The 19,119-nt window shown below is 49.4% G+C and overlaps 1 protein-coding gene across 3 annotated transcripts in view; it reads right to left on the bottom strand.

Moving 5' to 3' along the window:
• clip3 (CAP-GLY domain containing linker protein 3) overlaps positions 1-19,119 on the bottom strand; it is a 77,383-nt gene that overhangs the window by 42,571 nt on the left and 15,693 nt on the right. For all 3 annotated transcript variants that reach the window (XM_085973240.1, XM_085973242.1, XM_085973241.1), the window contains exons 3-7: positions 17,172-17,311; positions 5,368-5,461; positions 3,603-3,764; positions 2,354-2,472; positions 699-935 (exon numbers count right to left, since the gene is read on the bottom strand). In XM_085973240.1, coding sequence (XP_085829366.1) covers positions 699-935; positions 2,354-2,472; positions 3,603-3,764; positions 5,368-5,461; positions 17,172-17,311 — 752 coding nt within the window. The remainder of the gene's footprint in view (positions 1-698; positions 936-2,353; positions 2,473-3,602; positions 3,765-5,367; positions 5,462-17,171; positions 17,312-19,119) is intronic.

Raw genomic sequence — 19,119 nt, 5'->3', positions numbered from 1 at the left:
GGAGATGCCGTCCTTAGGAGGTGGTGTTAAACTGAGGCCTAGCCTGGCGAACACTTGGCCAACATTCCTCCCTTGATCAGAAGCACAGATTAACTGCGCAGTTGTCTTGTGGGATCTTGCTGTGCGCAAAATGGCTGTTGTCTTTATTCTGCCCACAAAAATGAACTACACCATTTGTGTGTGGGAGGTTCATGGAGAGGTGGGTCGGTGCTGTGTAAATGTAAGTCTTTCTTCCCTTTATTTAACCAGCTAATCAGGAGGTACAAAAATATTAAAACTTTCATTTCCTTTTAGGGGCTGGCCTGGATTCGGACGTAAAACAAAATGCTTCGCACTTTCCGTGGTGCAAGTTTCCTCCCATTAAATGATACGCTTATTGTGTCAATTTTTTATTCCCTCTTCCCATTCCTGGGATGTCCTGATCTCCTTCCTTGAAACCTCCCACCCTAACTCATTCTTTTCTGGCATTTCAAAACTGTGGAACTCCTTACCTCTCTCAGTAAACTCATCGCATTCATTTTACGAGCTCCCTAAACTTGGTTTGCACTGTGGGCCTTAGCTCTTCACCTAGGCTTCTCAAGGTGAGAGGCAAATGTTGGCAATATCCAGTACTGGTTCTCAGGACACCTCAATATGGAAGGCAGGTGCCGTACAGCCGGTGTCACAATGAGCATTTGCCCTCTGCAACATCTCCTTACCTTCTCTGCATCCACAAGGACTCTGTCCCCGAGTTTGAGGCCCAGTGACGTCAGCATCAGGTTGCCGGGGATGTTGTCATAGTTTGGCAAGGTGACCTTGGGAAGGTTGCAGCTCAGAGGCACGGCATCCAGCAGCAGCTGCTTCAGTTCCTTGGCAACCATGGCAGCCTCGGCTTTGTCCAGGCTCATGTCCATCGGGTCCGGGACAACGTCCGCAGGAACTTGCCCTTTCCGGTTCTGTTGAGTGGGAAAGGACCGGGAATTCAAAACATTTTTTAAAAAGTTATTACCGCTGTGAGATAACTGAGGTCAGGACTGCAGAAGTTACATTCATGGGCTCATTACAAAGCGCGATACTGAGCTATCAAAGGCCGAACATATCTCTGTTCAATCCCTGGCTGATCTCAAGCTGCCTTTACATTGGGTTCGATCAGGTTCTGGGGCTCCTGGCTCTCAATGGGTGAGTCTCATGGTGCTGGCAGCAATCCCAGAGTAGACTTGCTGGGTTCGCTGTGAGCTTGTGGGATCTTCACTCTTACCAACCTTAGCAAATCCGGCAAATTTACTCCTGGATGTAGGGAGCCCGCGACAATATCCCAACAAAACCCAAAATAAAAGCACTTTTGGTCAAGGGGAAATGGTGAGGGTGTTGCAACTGGATTCAGAATTTCCAGGGTGGGGGAAGGAAAATCAGCCGGGATTCCCGCTCCTTGTCACAGTCCAGGGACGCTGTGCTGGAAAAGCAGATGGATGTCAGGTGGTAGGATGTGACTCCCACAACCCGCCAACACAGGGTACTTTCTAAATGGTGAAAAGCCAAAACCAGTGGAGGTCCAAAGAGACTGGAGGGTTCAGGTACACAGGTTACTAAAAAGTCATGAACAGGTACAGAAAATGATCAAGAAGGCTAATGGGATGCTGGCCTTTATATCTGGAGGACTAGAATACAAGGGGGTAGAAGTTATGCTGCAGCTGTACAAAACCCTGGTTAGACCACACCTGGAGCACTGTGAGCAGTTCTGGGCACCGCACCTTAGGGAGGATATATTGGCCTTGGGTCGAGTGCAGCGTAGGTTCACCAGAATAATACCTGGATTCCGAGGTTTAAGTTACGAGGAGAGATTTGTATTCCATAGAATTTAGAAGGTCAAGGGGTGATCTGATCAAAGAATTCAAGATATTAAGGGGAACAGATAGGGTAGATAGAGAGAAACTATTTCCGCTGGTTGGTGATTCTAGGACTAGGGGGCATAGTCTAAAAATTAGAGCCAGACCTTTCAGGAGAGAAATTAGGAGACATTTCTACACGCAGTTTGCAACATTCTTCCGCAAATGGCAATTGATGCTGGGTCAACTGTTAATTTTAAATCTGAGATTGATAGATTTCTGTTAACCAAAGGTATTAAGGGATGTGGGGCAAAGGCGGGTAGATGGAGTTAGGTTACAGATCAGCCATGATCTCACTGAGTGGCGGAGCAGGCTTGAGGGGCTGCATGGCCTCCTCCTGTTCCTATGTTCACTGTCTAGGCTCACACTTGAAGAAGGGCCAATTGGTGAGGTGCAAGATGGCAGCCACCTGCGGTGCGCATTCGGAGTGAGTCAGCGCCTTCAGGAGGGGAGAGGCGGGGAGAAAAACTAATCCACTCTTTACTTACCCGGACTGCCGGATTCGCTCCATGCTCAAGCAGACACTTGACGGCTCCCAGGCACAGGTTAGATGCAGCTATGTGCAGGGCAGTCCCGTGGTTGAAGTCATTGCAGGTGGAGTTCAGCACTGCAAACACACAACGCAACGAATGCGTCAGGAAATAGCCCCAAGTCAAGAAAACAGATGTTTTTGCAAGCGCGGGTGACCTGGGAGATTGGAAGCTGCTGCTTTCAGGGCACCATTTACATCTCAACCCACCAAACAGGGTGGAGAGAATCAGCAAATGAAGATTGTACCCCACATAAAAACTCACACAAAAACCAAGAGAGAGAGTGTGTATGTGTGTGTCTGAATCTGAGTGTGCATGAGTGTGAGTGTGTGTATGAGTGTGAGTGTGAATGCGTGAGTGTGAGCATGTATACATGCGCATAAAGCATCTGCACCCATACTGTCGCAAACATTCACAAAATAACCTCATCGAAAAAGGCAAAAAGCAGATTCTAATTTTACTGAAGTTAGTTACAGGGATTGCTCCCCAACCGCGGGGGATACGTCCCTGAAAACCCCCGTGGTTAGTAAAACCGCGGTTGGCAAATTCAGTATAAATGTGTATAAACACAATAAAAAATATAAAAAGCATAAAAATCATCTTATTTACCTTATTCCTAAATTAAAAACCGCGGATACGCGAATTTCACGGCCGCGGTTGGCGAAAATTGTCGCAGAGTGGCAACCGTGTATATGTGAAATCCGCGTATGGCAAAACCGCAGTTGGGGCGGGATTCCTGCACTGTGATTTTTTTCAGTAATACGGACGGTAATATTTTTCACTCGGGATCTGGGACGCTCGGCCTGAGAAGGTGCTGGAAGCTGAGTCCATCACTAATTTTCAAAGGGAGTTGGACGGGTTCTTGAGGATGAGGAGCTCACAAGGTTACGGTTATGGACACAAAGCGGGGAGGTGTGAGACTGAGCACGACCGCTCTTTCAAAGAGCCGGCACAGGCACAGGTACGATGGGCCGAATGGCCTCCTTCTGTGCTGTAGGATCCTCTGATTCTATGAACACGAGGCCCCTGCATCAGGCTGATGAAGAGCTGCGGCTTCTCAGCCTGGATTCCCACCAGTTAACAGTGGGACAGTCACAGGCCGCGGAAGCAGGGTGTCCCAGGGTGCTGAAGCGTGTGTGTGTGTGTGGGTGGGAGGGGGATCCCAGGCCACCCTCTCCCGTTGGCAGTTCGCCCGCGCCCGGCCTACCTTTTGGTTTGTGAGCCTTCAGGAGGATCCGGGTTATTTCCGGAACGTCGAAGTAAGCGGCGTAGTGAAGGGCGTTCATGTTGGTCCAGCGACTGCGAATTCCAACATCAGCCCCCAGAGAAATCAGCTGGTTGCACAGGTGCACTGCTGCTACAGGGTCCCCTGAACCAGGCACAAAGACAAGTCTTAACAACAACAACCTGTATTTATACAGCGCCTTTAACGTAGTAAAACGTCCCAAGGCTCCTCATAGGAGCGATTATCAAACAAAATTTGACCCCGAGCCACATAAGGAGATATTAGGACAGGGGACCAAAAGCTGGGTCAGAGAGATAGGTTTTAAGGAGCATCTTTTAAAGAGGACAGAGGGGCGGAGAGGTTTAGGGAGGGAATTCCAGAGCTCAGGGCCCAGGCAGCTGAAGGCACGGCCGCCAATGGTGGAGCGATGGGAATCGGGGATGGCCAGAATTGGAGGAGCTCAGAGATCTCGGGGAGGGGGGGGGGTGGTGTAAGGGCTGGAGGAGGTTACAGAGATAGGGGAGGGGGCGAGGCCACGGAGGGATTTGAACACGAGGATGAAAATTTTAAATGTAGGTCAGCGAGCATAGGGGTGATGGGTGAACGGGACTCGGTGCGAGTTAGGACACAGGGCAGCAGAGTTTTAGATGAGCTCATGTTTACAGGGAGAAACAGCAGTCACTGCGTCACTTAACTGAGGTGGGGGAACAAAATCAATCATTTGAAAATACACCCATCAAAATAGTAGGGCTGCTCCTATAGAAACTCTCCCAGTGCAGCAACAAACACTTTTTTAAAAAGTTGTGCCATAGCTACACTGAGATTTCCTTCATTAGCATTCACGTAAGGGATAATTTCCTGAAATCACATTCGCGGTGCAGAGCCTCGCCTCCTAGGACATTCAGTCACTTGGGCTGGGACCCTCCAGGGAAAATCACAGGGACATGCATTAAAAATTCCCAGTATGCACTCAGAGAGGGGGTGCATGCAGGGAGCACGATTTCACAGAATTACCCCTGTAGTCTACACCCAATCCACCCTCACTCTTTATTGGGGGTGGGGGAGGCGGGGGGGGGTGAGTTTTGTTCTCATCCAGGCAGGAGATGTCAGAGTTAGGAACTGGAACACGCTCCCATTTCCCTCTTGTGTCCGTTCCCAGAGCTCTGAGGAAGGATGTTCTTGCCATGGAGAGAGTGCAGCGAAGATTCACCAGGCTGATACCTGGGATGGCAGGAGTGACATATGAGGAGAGATTGGGTCGATTAGGCTTATATTCGCTAGAGTTTAGAAGAATGAGAGGGGATCTCATTGAAACTTATAAAATTCTAACAGGACTAGACAGACTAGATGCAGGAAGGATGTTCCCGATGGCGGGGGAGTCCAGAACCAGGGGTCACAGTCTAAGGATAAGGGGTAAGCCATTTAGGACAGAGATGAGGAGGAATTTCTTCACCCAGAAAGTGGTGAACCTGTGGAATTCTCTACCACAGAAGGCAGTTGAGGCCAATTCATTAAATATATTCAAGAAGGAGTTAGATATATTTCTTGAGGCTAAAGGGATCAAGGGATATGGGGAGAAGGCAGGGACAGGGTACTGAATTTGGATGTTCAGCCATGATCTCATTAAATGGCGGAGCAGGCTCGAGGGGCCGAATGGCCTACTCCTGCTCCTATCTTCTATGTTTCTATGTTTCTGACTCGAAGCCACTCTGCCTCTCTCAGTAATCTGCACACTTTCACCACATACCGACCCCGTGCGCTCCTGCCTTGCATGCGTAGTGCAGTAAGGTCATGTCCGTCAGCCCATCCCGGTCGTTCACGTGGCAACCTCGCTTGAGAATCTGAATCAACAAAGGCAGCGAGAGAAGTTCTCAGTACAGAGGTTAATCGTCCCACACGTGTTACGCGAACAGGCGCTTGGCACAGGTCAGTGAGCAGATTGGTGAAAGGAAAATAAAAAGGTTAGCGTGGGGGTTAAATGTACTTTGTTATCAAGTGTCTGCATCTCCAGAGACTTGAGCACAAAAATCTAGGCCGACACTCCAGTGCAGTACTGAGGGAGTACCGCACTGTCGGAGGTGCCGTCTTTCAGATGAGACGTTAAACCGAGGCCCCGTCTGCTCTCTTGGTTGAACATAAAAGATCCCATGGCACTAGTTCGAAGAAGAGCAGGGGAGTTCTCACCGGTGTCCTGGGCCAATGTTTATCCCTCAATCAACATCACTAAAACAGTTGATCTGGTCATTGTCACGTTGCTGCTTGTGGGAGCTTGCTGTGCGCAAATTGCCTGCCGTGTTTCCTACATTATAACAGTGACCACACTTCAGGAGTGGGCCTTTGGCGTAGCGGTAGCATCCCCGCCGCTGGGCCAGAAGGCGTAGGGTTTCGAACCCCGCTCCAGACAGTCCCGGCAAGTGGAGTCGGAGCTCCGGCTCTAAATTCTGGGTTGACATCCAGCGGGATACTTGCGTCCGTGGGTGTGGGTGGCCCCCCCCCCTCGTATGGGTTGTGGGAGCCCGTAAAACCCTCCCGCCATAGGACTAACCACCCTAATGGCTGGTACGAAGATGGTTACGGTCACGGAAGGAGCGTTAATCGCGGCCAGAAATCCTTCCACCACTTCATACAGTTCCCCAAAGGGAACAGTGTGAAGACACGTACGACGACGACCACACTTCAAAAAGTCCTTCATTGGCTGTAAAGCGCTTTGGGACGTCCTGAGGTTGTGAAAGGTGCTGTAGAAATGCAAGTCCTTTCTTTCTTTCATTTTCCTGATGGGTCACTGCCCACTGAACAATACAGAGCAGGCAGATCTCCAGCCCGATCGTCACTCTGTGCTGGGTTACCAGATCTCAGCTGGAGCAGGTGCACCCATGCCTGATCGCTACCCAAGCGTCCCTGCTGGAAGGTGCGTGTGTTGGGATCAGATTCAGTACCACACAGAGCAGAGCACTCAACCAGCACGAGCTTGTAAATACATGTCCTGAGCCACGAACGTTCCCTGCAATCTGATCCAACTAGCCTCCTCAAAGCCTGCTTGGAAAAGTGCAACATCCCCACCGACACCTGGGAATCCCTGGCCCAAGACCGCACAAAGTGGAGGAGAAGCATCCGGGAAGGCGCCAAACACCTCGGGCTGGATTTTCATTCAGCAGTCGGGAAGGAGGCGGGACTACAACTTTCGGGTTTTAGTCCCGCCTCCATCGACGTCCGGCCAATCCACGCAATTTTCCCTTGATTGACCTTGTTGAACCCGCCCAGCGGGCTCAGCAGGCCAATTAACTGCCACCCGGCAACAGGTGACATCACAGACTGAAATTTCATCTGTCAAGAGTTTTTGACAGGTGAAATATCAGTGTTTCACAGCTGTTTGAAGCTGTCAAACACTGACAGTCTGACTTCTAACCTGAGTCCTTCTACGCAGCGCAGACTCAGTTAGAAATCTTGCTGGCACTGAAAGCTGAAGGCTGTCACTTTTGACAGATCGCAGCCATTCTGCTTTCAGCGCCGGCTGAGTGATGGACTCCTGACGCCTAGAGGAAGAAAGGCTGTTAAGGTAAGTACAGGTAATTTAAACTTCTTTACACACTTTAGACACACCAAACACATCTACCTTTGCACTCATGCATCCATCACTCACCTGAACACCGACATCGCGACCCCTCCAAGTCCTTCAACCCGATGGCCCGCCTGCTCTAACCTGGCGTGGTTTGGAGCCGTCGGGAATCCCACACGACACCCCTCAAAATAGGGATTAGGCTAAAAACTGCCTGTTAACTACCTATTAACAGGCAGTTAATTGGCACTAATCCCTTCCCGCCTCGGGTGGCGGGTCCCAGTGCGGGGCGGGTACCTGCCTCCTCTGAAACTTACGTGGAGGCGGGTTTTGGGCGGGATGGTGTCGGGACCCCCAAATTCGGGATTTTTGCCCCCCGCACGCCTAAAAGCCCGCCTCATGGCACACTGAAAATCTAGGCCCTCGAGTCTCTTCGCCGGGAGCAAGCGGAAGCCAAGCGCAAACAGCGGAAGGAGGGCTGTGCTGAGGTGTTATATAAATGTACCATTTTACCCTCTCTAGTTTCATCAAAGATTATTTCCGCAGTAGAGCTGGATCACCGGCCTGTCCATTACTGTCTTTTCTTTGTCTCTAAAATAAAGAAACCCATAAATAAAACAGCCCTGTTATATGAGCAAAAGAAATAAAAGTCTATTTGTGAAGCATTACTGGGGTCAAGGGATGCCTTGAATTGATGAACATTGCTGGATGAAAGCCCAGGGGAACATCGACCCATGCACCCCACCCACCCGCCCCTTCAACCACCGTCTGCCCCACCTGTGACAGAGACTGTAGGTCCCGCATTGGACTCATCAGTCACCTGAGAACTCATTTTAAATGTGGAAGCAAGTCATCCTCGGTTCCAAGGGGCTGCCTAAGAGAGAGAGAAGAAGTGGAAATCGGGATCTCTCTCCCCACTAAAAAAGCTGGTGGGGGGGAATTGACAATTCCAAAACTGAGATCGAGAGAGTTTTATCAGGCAAGGGTATTAAGGGTTACGGAACCAAGGCGGGTAAATGGAGGTACGATACAGATCAGCCATGATCTAAATGAATGGCAGGACAGACTCGAGGGGCTGAATGGCCTCCTGTTCCTAGACTGCTCTGTGAAATTAGTCTGATTGAGGAAAAAAATCCTTGAGGAGCAAATCTTTGAAAAAACTGATTTTTTAAAAATTCATTGATGGGATGTGGGCGTCGCTGGCTAGGCCTGCATTTAGTGCCCATCCCTAATTGCCCTTGAGAAGATGGTGGTGAGCCGCCTTCTTGAACCGCTGCAGTCCATATGGTGTAGGTACACCCACAATGCTGTTAGGAAGGGAGTTCCAGGATTTTGGCCCAGCGACAGTGAAGGAACGGCGATACAGGTCCAAGTCAGGCTGGTGTGTGGCTTGGAGGGGAACTTGTAGGTGGTGATGTTCCCATGCGTCTGCTGCCCTTGTCCTTCTAAGTGGTAGAGGTCGCGGGTTTGGAAGGTGCTGTTGAAGGAGCTTTGGCGAGTTGCTGCAGTGCATCTTGTAGATGGTACACACTGCAGCCACAGTGCGCCAGCGGTGGAGAGAGTGAATGTTGAAGGTGGTGGATGGAGTGCCAATCAAGCGGGCTGCTTTATCCTGAATGGTGTCGAGCTTCTTGAGTGTTGTTGGAGCTGCACTCATCCAGGCAAGTGGAGAGTATTCCATCACACTCCTGACTTGTGCCTTGTAGATGGTGGAAAGGCTTTGGGGAGTCAGGAGGTGAGACACTTGCCGCAGAATTCCCAGCCTCTGGCCTGCTCTTGTAGCCACAGTATTTATATGGCTGGTCCAGTTCAGTTTCTGATCAATGGAAACCCCAGGATGTTGATAGTGGGGGATTCAGCGATGGTAATGCCATTAAATGTCAAGGGGAGATGGTTAGAGTCTCGCTTGTTGGAGATTGTCATTGCCTGGCACTTGTGTGGTGCGAATGTTACTTGCCACTTGTCAGCCCAAGTCTGAATGTTGTCCAGGTCTTGCTGCATATGGACACGGACTGCGTCAGTATCTGACGAGTCTCGAATGGTGCTGAACAGTGTGCAATCATCAGCGAACATCCCCACTTCTGACCTTATGATGGAGGGAAGGTCATTGATGAAACAGCTGAAGATGGTTGGGCCTAGGACACTGCCCTGAGGAACTCCTGTGGTGATGTCATGTGATTGCGATGAATGACCTCCAACAACCACAGCCAACTTCCTTTGTGCTAGGTATGATTCCAACCAATGGAGAGTTTTCCCCTTGATTCCCATTGACTTCAGTTTTGCTAGGGCTCCTTGATGCCACACTCGATCAAATGTTGCCTTGATGTCAAGGGCAGTCACTCTCACCTCACCTCTTGAGTTCAGCTCTTTTGTCCCTGTTTGGACCAAGGCTGTAATGAGGTCAGGAGCTGAGTGGCCCTGGCGGAACCCAAACTGGGCGTCAGTTAGCAGGTTATTGCTGAGTAAGTGCCGCTTGATAGCACTGTCGACGACACCTTCCATCACTTTGCTGATGATTGAGAGTAGACTGATGGGACGGTAATTGGCCGGGTCGGATTTGTCCTGCTTTATGTAGACTGGACATACTTGGGCAATTTTCCACATTGCCGGGTAGATGCCAGTGTTGTAGCTGTACTGGAACAGCTTGGCTAGGGGCGCAGCTAGTTCTGGAGCACAAGTCTTCAGTACAATTGCCGGAATGTTGTCAGGGCCCATAGCCTTTGCAGTATCCAGTGTCTTCAGCCGTTCTTGACATCACGTGGAGTGAATTGAATGGGCTGAAGACTGGCATCTGTGATGCTGGGGACCTCAGGAGGAGGCCGAGATGGATCATCCACTCGGCACTTCTGGCTGAAGATAGTTGCAAATGCTTCAGCCTTGTCTTTTGCACTTAAATTATTCTCTCCCCTGCTCCCACCCACCTCACTCCAGCTTTGAAGGCCGGACTTTCATATTCAAATAGGAACGGTAATGATCTCAGTTTATATCTAATGGAAGCAATGCATTCGGGGCAAAATCAATCATTAACACACTGCTACAGTCGGGTTTAATACTGACTGTACATCAGGAAAATATACTGCTGCGAAGAATCGATGTTCCCCTGGGCTTTCATCCAGCAATGTTCATCATTTCAAGGCATCCCTTGACCCAGTAATGCTTCACAAATAGGCTTTTATTTCTTTTGCTCACATAACAGGGCTGTTTTATTTATGGGTTTCTTTATTTTAGAGACAAAGAAAAGACAGTAATGGACAGGCCGGTGATCCAGCTCTACTGCGGAAATAATCTTTGATGAAACTAGAGAGGGTAAAATGGTACATTTATATAACACCTCAGCACAGCCCTCAAAGCATATCACACACAATCAATTGCTTTCAAAGTACAATGGCTGTTCTTTAGACAAAGGGCAACCATTTTACTCACAGCAAGATCCACAAACAGCATTGATACTAATGGATTGTTAAAATGCTTTTTCTTTTTGGTAGCGTTGGTTAGGGGGGGGGTGGGGGCAGGAAGAATGTTGGACAGGACATCGGAAGAACTCCCTATTCATCTCCAAACCCGTTTGTTACTAACTACCTGGCAGAGGCAGACACAGTCTCAAGTGTTTGAAGGATAACGAACCCTTCCCCAGTCCTGCCTCAGGTGGAATATCATGTCCAATTCTGGGCACCACACTTTAGCAAGGATGTCAAGGTCTTGGAGAGGGTGCGGAGGAGATTTACTGGAATGGTTCCAGGGATGAGGGACTTCAGTTATGTGGAGAGACTGGAAAAGCTGGGGTTGTTCTCCTTAGAGCAGAGAAGTTTAAGGAGAGATTTAATAGAGATGTTCAAAATTATTAAAGGCTTTGATGGAGCATATAGGAAGAAGTTATTTCCACTGGCAGGAGGGTCGGTAACCAGAGGACACAGATTTAAGGTAATTGGCAAAAGAACCAGAGGGGAGACGAGGAGAATTTGTTTTTACGCAGCGAGTTGTGGTGATCTGGAACGCGCTGCCTGAAAGGGCGGTGGGAGCAGATTCAATAGTAACTTTCAAAAGGGAAATTGGATAAATACTTGCAAAGGAAAAATTTGTGGGGCTAACTGGAGAGCTCATTCAAAGAGCTGGCACAGGCTCGATGGGCCAAATGGCCTCCTTCTGTGCTGAGATTCTATAATCGCCAAGCCTTAACATTGGCAGAAGAGAAAGAAACAGGGCTGCAGGGCGAGAGCAGGGACACTGGTGGATAGCTGAAGCAGAGGGCCGGCACAGGAACGATGGGCTGAACAGCCTCCCTGTGTGCTGTGGAATCTGCAGTCCTTCAGAGGAACGACAGCCCAGTTCTCCCAAAACTAATTACATTTTCCGGACTGATTTATTTTATTTTTCAAATGAAATGCCTTCGAGTTTTACGGTAATTCCAAGCCCTGAAATGGTTGGGAGTCGTATCAGAGGCTGCCAGGTAGTAAATACCAATCAAGCGTCTGACAATTAAATTATGAGGAAAATTGTTTTGTGGGATTTATGTCTAGGTCACGGGACAGGGAGAGTGCAACTGGGTCTGTAGTAAATCAGTCACAGGGATTCTCAGCTAGTTCAACCCAGGCAATTTAGTGGAGACAGCGAGAGTGTGGATCAGAGGATTAATCAAATCAAAATATTCTGCTTTCTGTTCACATGAGGAGCAAACCTCATTTAATTTGGTTCCACATCAATTTTTTGTGCTTTGCAATGTGAGGGGCCGGTGGCTGGCAGGGCGGGGGGGGGGGGGGGGGGGGAAGGGGTGGCGGGTGCAGGAGGGGAGAATTATTTATTCTCTGGGTGTAGGCCACACTGGCAGAGGTAAACTTATTACCCCATTCCTAGTGGTCCTGAGAAAATCAAGAAGCTCGACAGGACAAAGCAGCCCGCTTGATTGGCACCCCATCCACCACTTAAACATTCACTCCCTCCACCGCCGGCGCACCGTGGCTGCAGGTGTGTACCGTCTACAAGATGCACTGCAGCAACTCGCCAAGGCTTCTTCGACAGCACCTCCCAAACCCGTGACCTCCACCGCCTAAAGGACAAGGGCAGCAGGCGCACGGGAACACCACCACCTCCAAGTTTCCCTCCAAGTCACACACCATCCTGACTTGGAAATATATCGGCCGTTCCTTCATCGTCGCCGAGTCAAAATCCTGGAACTCCCTCCCTAACAGCACTGTGGGAGCACCTTCACCACACGGACTGCAGCGGTTCAAGAAGGCAGCTCACCACCACCTTCTCAAGGGCAACTAGGGATGGAAATAAATGCCGGCCTTGCCAGCGACACCCACAGCCCATGAACGAATAATTTAAAAAATGCTATTGTGCCACTTTCACCCATCTTATTAACAAGTGAACGGCATTAGGAATCAGCCATCAGTGTGCAACTGAAGTCACGTATAGGCCAGACAGGGTAGGGATGACACGTTCCCTACCCTGGAGGACTTTCGTGGACCAGTTGGTTTTCCAACAACTTCTTGTGATTATTTATTCTGCTGCCAGCCCGCAAATCACCAGATTTTATTGAGTTCAATTTCACAACTTGCCCTCCCTCGTGGGCTTTGAACTCGTGACCTCCACCTCGTCCTTGCACCAGAACCACCGCACTGCTCGGTACCAGCTCGCACTATGTGATGGGGCAACTGTGAACACTGAAGTCTCCGCACTTTGCCCCGCCACAGGGGAGAGATCGCCCGCTTGTTACTGGGAGTGAGACTGGAGAGACAATGATGGAGAACTCATCTGAGATTCCGCTCCAAATAACGGGGGGGGGGGGGTGGGGGGGATGGCTTCCCCCAGCCTGTCCTAAATCCTGACCTCAGAAGGCAACACTCTATTGAAACATTCAAATTTCTATTTCCACATCAGCCATTTCTGTAACCTCACTGAGGCAGATTATGAATTCAGTGCAATTGACAGTGAATTCTGTTTGTCCCTTCTCTTTATACATAGAAATGAATTACAGCACAGATACAGCCATTCGGCCCAACCAGTCTGCGCTGGTGTTTCTCCAGCACACGAGCCGTGTTTGGCCCTGTTCTCATATCCCTTTATTCTCTTTTCCTTCAACAACCTGTTTTAAATATTGATGCGACCTCTGCTTCACTCACTAACTCTGGGAGCACACGTTTTCCACTTTAGGACCAAACACTTCTGGGTCAGATCCAGTACCAAGTTAACAACAGAAAATGCTGGAAAAACTCAGCAGGCCAGGCAACATCCGTGGAGAGAAAATAGAGTCAACGTTTCAGGTCGAAACCCTTTGTCAAAGGGTTTTCACCCAAAACGTTGACTCTATTTTCTCTCCATGGATGTTGCCTGGCCTGCGGAGTTTTTCCAGCATTTTCTGTTATTTCGGATTTCCAGCATCTGCAGTATTTTGCTATCGTACCAGTACCAAGTTAGCTGGAGTAAAGTCCCCCCCAACCCTCTCTCCTTCCCAATCCCAGGTCAGATGCAGGTTAAAGCTCCCTCAGTGCAGCTGCATCTAACATCCCCAGCATCGAAGCATTGACCACGCTCAATCAGCTCCGATGGACGGGTCACATTGTCCGCATGCCCGATACGAGGCTCCCAAAACAAGCGCTTTACTCGGAGCTCCGGCACGGCAAGAGAGCCCCAGGTGAGCAGAGGAAACGCTTCAAGAACACCCTCAGAGCCTCCTTGAAAAAGTGCAACATCCCCATCGACACCTGGGAATCCCTGGCCCAAGACCACACAAAGTGGAGGAGAAGCATCCGGGAAGGCGCCGAACACCTCAAGTCTCTTCGCCAGGAGCAAGTGGAAGCCAAGCGCAGGCAGCGCAAGGAGCGCACGTCAACCCAAGCACCCCAGCCACCCACCCGTTCAACCACTGTCTGCCCCACCTGTGACAGAGACTGTAGGTCCTGCATTGGACTCATCAGTCACCTGAGAACTCATTTTTAATGTGGAAGCAAGTCATCCTCGGTTCCGAGGGACTGCCTAAGAGAAGAGATCTAGCCTCCATGGTCAGCTACTGACTCTGACAGGGCTCCAGCTGAACGTTTCATTACCTTTGAGCGATTGAGCAGCGTCTGTAGTATTACTCACTGCACATGGCGAGTTTCCAAGGGGGAGGACTCGCTCAGTCGCCAGCGCTGTGGTACTCTGCGGAGTCAGGGCCCACAACTTGCGTCACTGCAGCAGCGTGGCTGCATCAGGGAATGTTCAAGCATCAGGCATAGAATCATAGAATGGTTACAGCGCAGGAGGCCATTCGGCCCGTCGAGCCCGTGCCGGAGCATACCCTTGAACAATGGATAATTGCATTTATAGAGCACCCTTAACATGAAGAAAGAACTTGCATTTCTCCAGCGCCTTTCACGACCTCAGGACGTCCCAAAGCGCTTTACAGCCAATGAAGTACTTTTTGAACTGTAGTCACTGTTGTAATGTAGGAAACGCGGCAGCCAATTTGCGCACAGCAAGCTCCCACAAACAGCAATGTGATAATGACCAGATCATCTGTTTTATTAGGAAAAACATCCCAAGGCACTTCACGGAGGCGGAGAAAATAAATAAAGTAGATAAAGGAATGGATGCCAGGCCATAGTGGGAGGATTAGGAGTTGTGGCTGAAAGCTTAGTTAAAAAGATGGGCTTTGAGAAGGGCTTTTGTTAGTAGAGATGGATGGATTTTGAGATGGGTTAGTAATACTCTCCACGTTATCCTGTGTGAAATACACTCTATGTTATCCGGTACGGAATACACTCCAGCCTGCGTACCCTGTGTGTAACACGATCCGACCTATATGTTACCCTGTATTAGATGAAAAGCTTATCTCGGGGTGTGGCTGTCTCAATGTCCTTGAATTACTGCTTCAGGTCTGTCCCGCTGGTTGGAGGCTTCACGTTGCAGCAGGCAATGCCACTCTAACCAAGTGGTAGTGAATCATCGGAGAGAGTAGTGTCTCATAAATCTAGAGAATGAGCTAGTTTGAGAGCTGTGGCCTGTGCACTACAAGAGATCGGAATCTCGAATTACTGAGTCACTGAAATAACCAGCTAGTATTCCATTCGGTCAGTTTCCCTTCTTCACATCCGCAAAAGGGGCAAAAAACATCACCAGACAGACCACGGTTGAGGAAGGCCATTTACCTCATCCGGCCAATACAAGCCTACTGTCCCCCCTCCCCCACACAACACAAGCAGCCAGCCATTTCCTAAATCATTTCGGAGACCCTTTGACTCCAGCTCCCTGCTATTAAGTCCGTTTCACAAGTCAATCACTGCGCAAAAAAGAACTTCCTGACATGGATTCATTGAACGATACGGCACAGGAGGCCATTCGGCCCATCGTGCCTGTGCCGGCTCTTTGAAAGAGCTCTCCAATTACAGTAGTCCCACTTCCCTAGCCCTGCAAATCTTTCCTTTTCAAATATATATCTAGACCTAAATTTACCTTTTAGTTTGACCCAGTGCTTCCTTGTCCCAATGCCACTGTTTAACTTGGCGTAGTGTTCATAGAATCATAGAATGATACAGCACAGAAGGAGGCCATTCGGCCCATCGTGCCTGTGCCGGATAGGTTTTCTATGCCATACATGATCTTGTATATCTCCCTGGGGCCCTACTTTGTCTCATTTCAGGGCTGTATAGCCAAGTTTCTCCAGTAATAACTCAGTCCTCTGACCCCCCCACTCCGGGGATCGGCCTCTTGGGCATTCTGAGCACCGGGTCCAAGTCTCAAACATTCCCTCGTTATCTCAGCGGCATTATCACCTCCAAAAACAATTGTATCACGCAAGACAAAGCTTCCATGGTCCCGGGTTGGGGCCGTATCCAGCACGGCAGGCTTAATAGGTGACCAAGTCAGGGTGCACAACCTCAGGACGTCCCAAATACTGACAGGGTGAGATGAAGTAGGGGTGGGAGGAGGCTCGTGTGGAGCATAAAGACCGGCACAGACCAGTTGGGCCGAATGGCCTGTGACATAAATCGTGCCATTCATGTAGAAATGACTTATGAAATATACTGGGCGGCCTGCTGGTGGCGCTGTCCAGGGAGAGTATAAATACTCAGCACGGGCCCAGCTTGCTCAGGGACATTTTGTTAACAGGAACTAGTGAAGGATAACTAGACTTCCATGTTGCGAAACAGTCGATTAAAGCCTTGTTTAATACTCTGGCCAAGTGCCTAGTAGTTTTCTTACGTCAGCCTGTTTCTGTGCTGTAAATTCGATGTTATTCTATGTATCGACACTCTACTGTTGGTGCAAAGTCAACGCCAACCCTAAACTTTTTCGGCTAAACTTGTAAATAGGCCTAAGTCGGATCAGAAGCAAACTGGAGAGAGGTGATCTCCTCCTGCAAGGCCTCGCGCTTCACCTCACCACATCACTGACCATTTATACAATGACTGCAGCATCGGGGTGAAACAGTCGTCCTCACACCAATGCTGCAGTTGGAGTGTCAACGCACACTTAAGTGTGAAAAACAGACCACCCAAAGACACAGCCTCGTGCTCATCTAGTTGAACAGCGGCTGTTTGAACTACACCGTGAAGGGCAGGCTCATTACTGGGAGGCTCTTGGCTTTGGCCTCATCACCCAGTCGAGTAATTCCCTGTCCAAGTATTGCGGCAGTAAGGAAGTATTAAAAGGTCAAATTGCCTGTCTCCCCTAATTTTAACAAAAGAACTAGATTTGAGGCATTTGACCCCATGAGACTGCTGACCCCAAATCGGATCGAATTAACAGTGATACCTGGAGCGAATTATGTGAGTTACTTGAGATTATCAATTTTAAACCTGATTAATCAAAATTAAATGTTTCAAGAAATTTGGCTCCCACATTAGATAGCAATCTTGGCTTTTCAAATCAGGATATTTCCATAGTTACTCTCATCAAGTCTTTTCTTTCTAAATCCTCCAGAAGTAATATAAAACTTCCTTTGTTTCCAATCTTGAACTAAGTGTACGATTGAAATGAAACAAGCTCGAGGAATACCATTCGCATTGACTCACCTCGTTTCCTATGGTGTCGATTTTATGCTGCACCTGGGGAACCCACTGCCTGATGATAGCAAAGAGTTCCGAGATAGTCGTCTGAGGGTCGAACAGGATTTCCTGGCAGGCCGGGTCATTCGGGTCGAAGAAGGTGAAGGCTGCAGAGAACAGCAGGGAAGAGTGTTTCAACAGTATTTCAAGGGTAATAGTAGCATAGTGATTACAGTACTGGACTAGTAATCCAGTGTCCTGGACTAGTAATCCACTGTCCTGGACTGGTAATCCAGTGTCCTGGACTGGTAATCCAGTGTCCTGGACTGGTAATCCACTGTCCTGGACTGGTAATCCACTGTCCTGGACTGGTAATCCACTGTCCTGGACTGGTAATCCACTGTCCTGGACTGGTAATCCACTGTCCTGGACTGGTAATCCACTGTCCTGGACTGGTAATCCACTGTCCTGGACTGGTAATCCACTGTCCTGGACTGGTAATCCACTGTCCTGGACTGGTAATCCACTGTCCTGGACTGGTAATCCACTGTCCTGGACTAGTGATCCACTGTCCTGGACTAGTGATCCAGTGTCCTGGACTAGTAATCCACTGTCCTGGACTAGTAATCCAGTGTCCTGGACTGGTAATCCACTGTCCTGGACTGGTAATCCACTGTCCTGGACTGGTAATCCACTGTCCTGGACTGGTAATCCACTGTCCTGGACTGGTAATCCACTGTCCTGGACTGGTAATCCACTGTCCTGGACTGGTAATCCACTGTCCTGGACTGGTAATCCAGAGACACGAGTTCAATTCCCAGTTAATTAAATAAATCTGGAATAAAAAGCTAGTTATCAGTAATGGTGACCATGAAACTACCGGTATGTCGCACAAACCTGGTTCACTAATGTCCTTTAGGGAAGGAAATCTGCCACCTTATATGTGACTCCAGACCCACAGCAATGTGGTTGACTCTTAACGGCCCTCTGAAATGGCCTAGCAAGCCACTCAGCTGTATCAAACCGTTAGGACAACCTTCACCTCATGGACTGCAGCGGTTCAAGAAGGTGGCTCACTACCACGTTCTATGGGGCAATTAGGGATGGGCAATAAATGCTGGCCTTGCCAGCGACGCCCACATCCCACGAATGAGTTTTAAAAAACAATCCCTTTGTTCCACTAACCTGTTGTCATGCACAGCCGAGCACCCAGAGATTTAAGGCCCCCTTTGGAATCGAGAACACGGTTTCAACGTCAGCTGAAGCCCATGGTGACGGAGGGTATGGGGGCAGGGGGCAGGACCTTCATTGACGATTTACATTCCTACAGCACCTTTGATGTGGAAAATACAGACAGGAAGAGGCGCTGAGTAATGGGAGTTGAGAGATACCGAGAGCATGGCCCAAAAATAGGTTTGAGGTGGGAAGTCGGGAGGGTTTAGGAAAGGAAAGTCATACTGAGCGGCACTGTGTGTGGGACAGATGTGGGCGGTAGAGTTCTGGATGAGTTGGGGGTTTGTGTGGGTGGAGATCGGGAGGTCAGCCAGGAGGCTGTTGTAGAAACCTTGTCTGGAGGTGACAAAAGCGCGGATACGAGAATCACTGGCGCTGAGAGTGGGGCAAGGGTGTGGGCACATGATGTTGGGGAGGTGCGAGTGAGCAGGAATGGGAATGGAGGGGATAGGGCGTTTGAAGCTCACTTCAGGATCAGATTGGACCCCCGAGGCTGAGAAACAGTATTCAGCCTAAACAAGGCAGGCGGGGGAACGGTGTGGAGTAGTCTGGGGGAGTTGAAGGTCTTCCTAGGGTTCAACTGGAGGAAGTTCTGGCTTACTCTAAACCTGATGGTCACGGGTTTGTGCCAAGCCAGAGATGTTTAGATCGGAGAGCAGGTAGTTCCTCACAGTAGGGAGGGAAAAACCACCTAACATCAGCCTCATATCTCCCAGTTGGTCATTCCATCCCATCTCTGCTC

The sequence above is a fragment of the Somniosus microcephalus genome, chromosome 34 (genome assembly GCF_052327205.1).
Source record: "Somniosus microcephalus isolate GS21.2 chromosome 34, FLI_Smic_1.0, whole genome shotgun sequence".
Taxonomy (NCBI): domain Eukaryota; kingdom Metazoa; phylum Chordata; class Chondrichthyes; order Squaliformes; family Somniosidae; genus Somniosus; species Somniosus microcephalus.
Note: the sequence above shows the minus strand (reverse complement) of the source record. Positions and strands in the feature narration are given on the sequence as shown.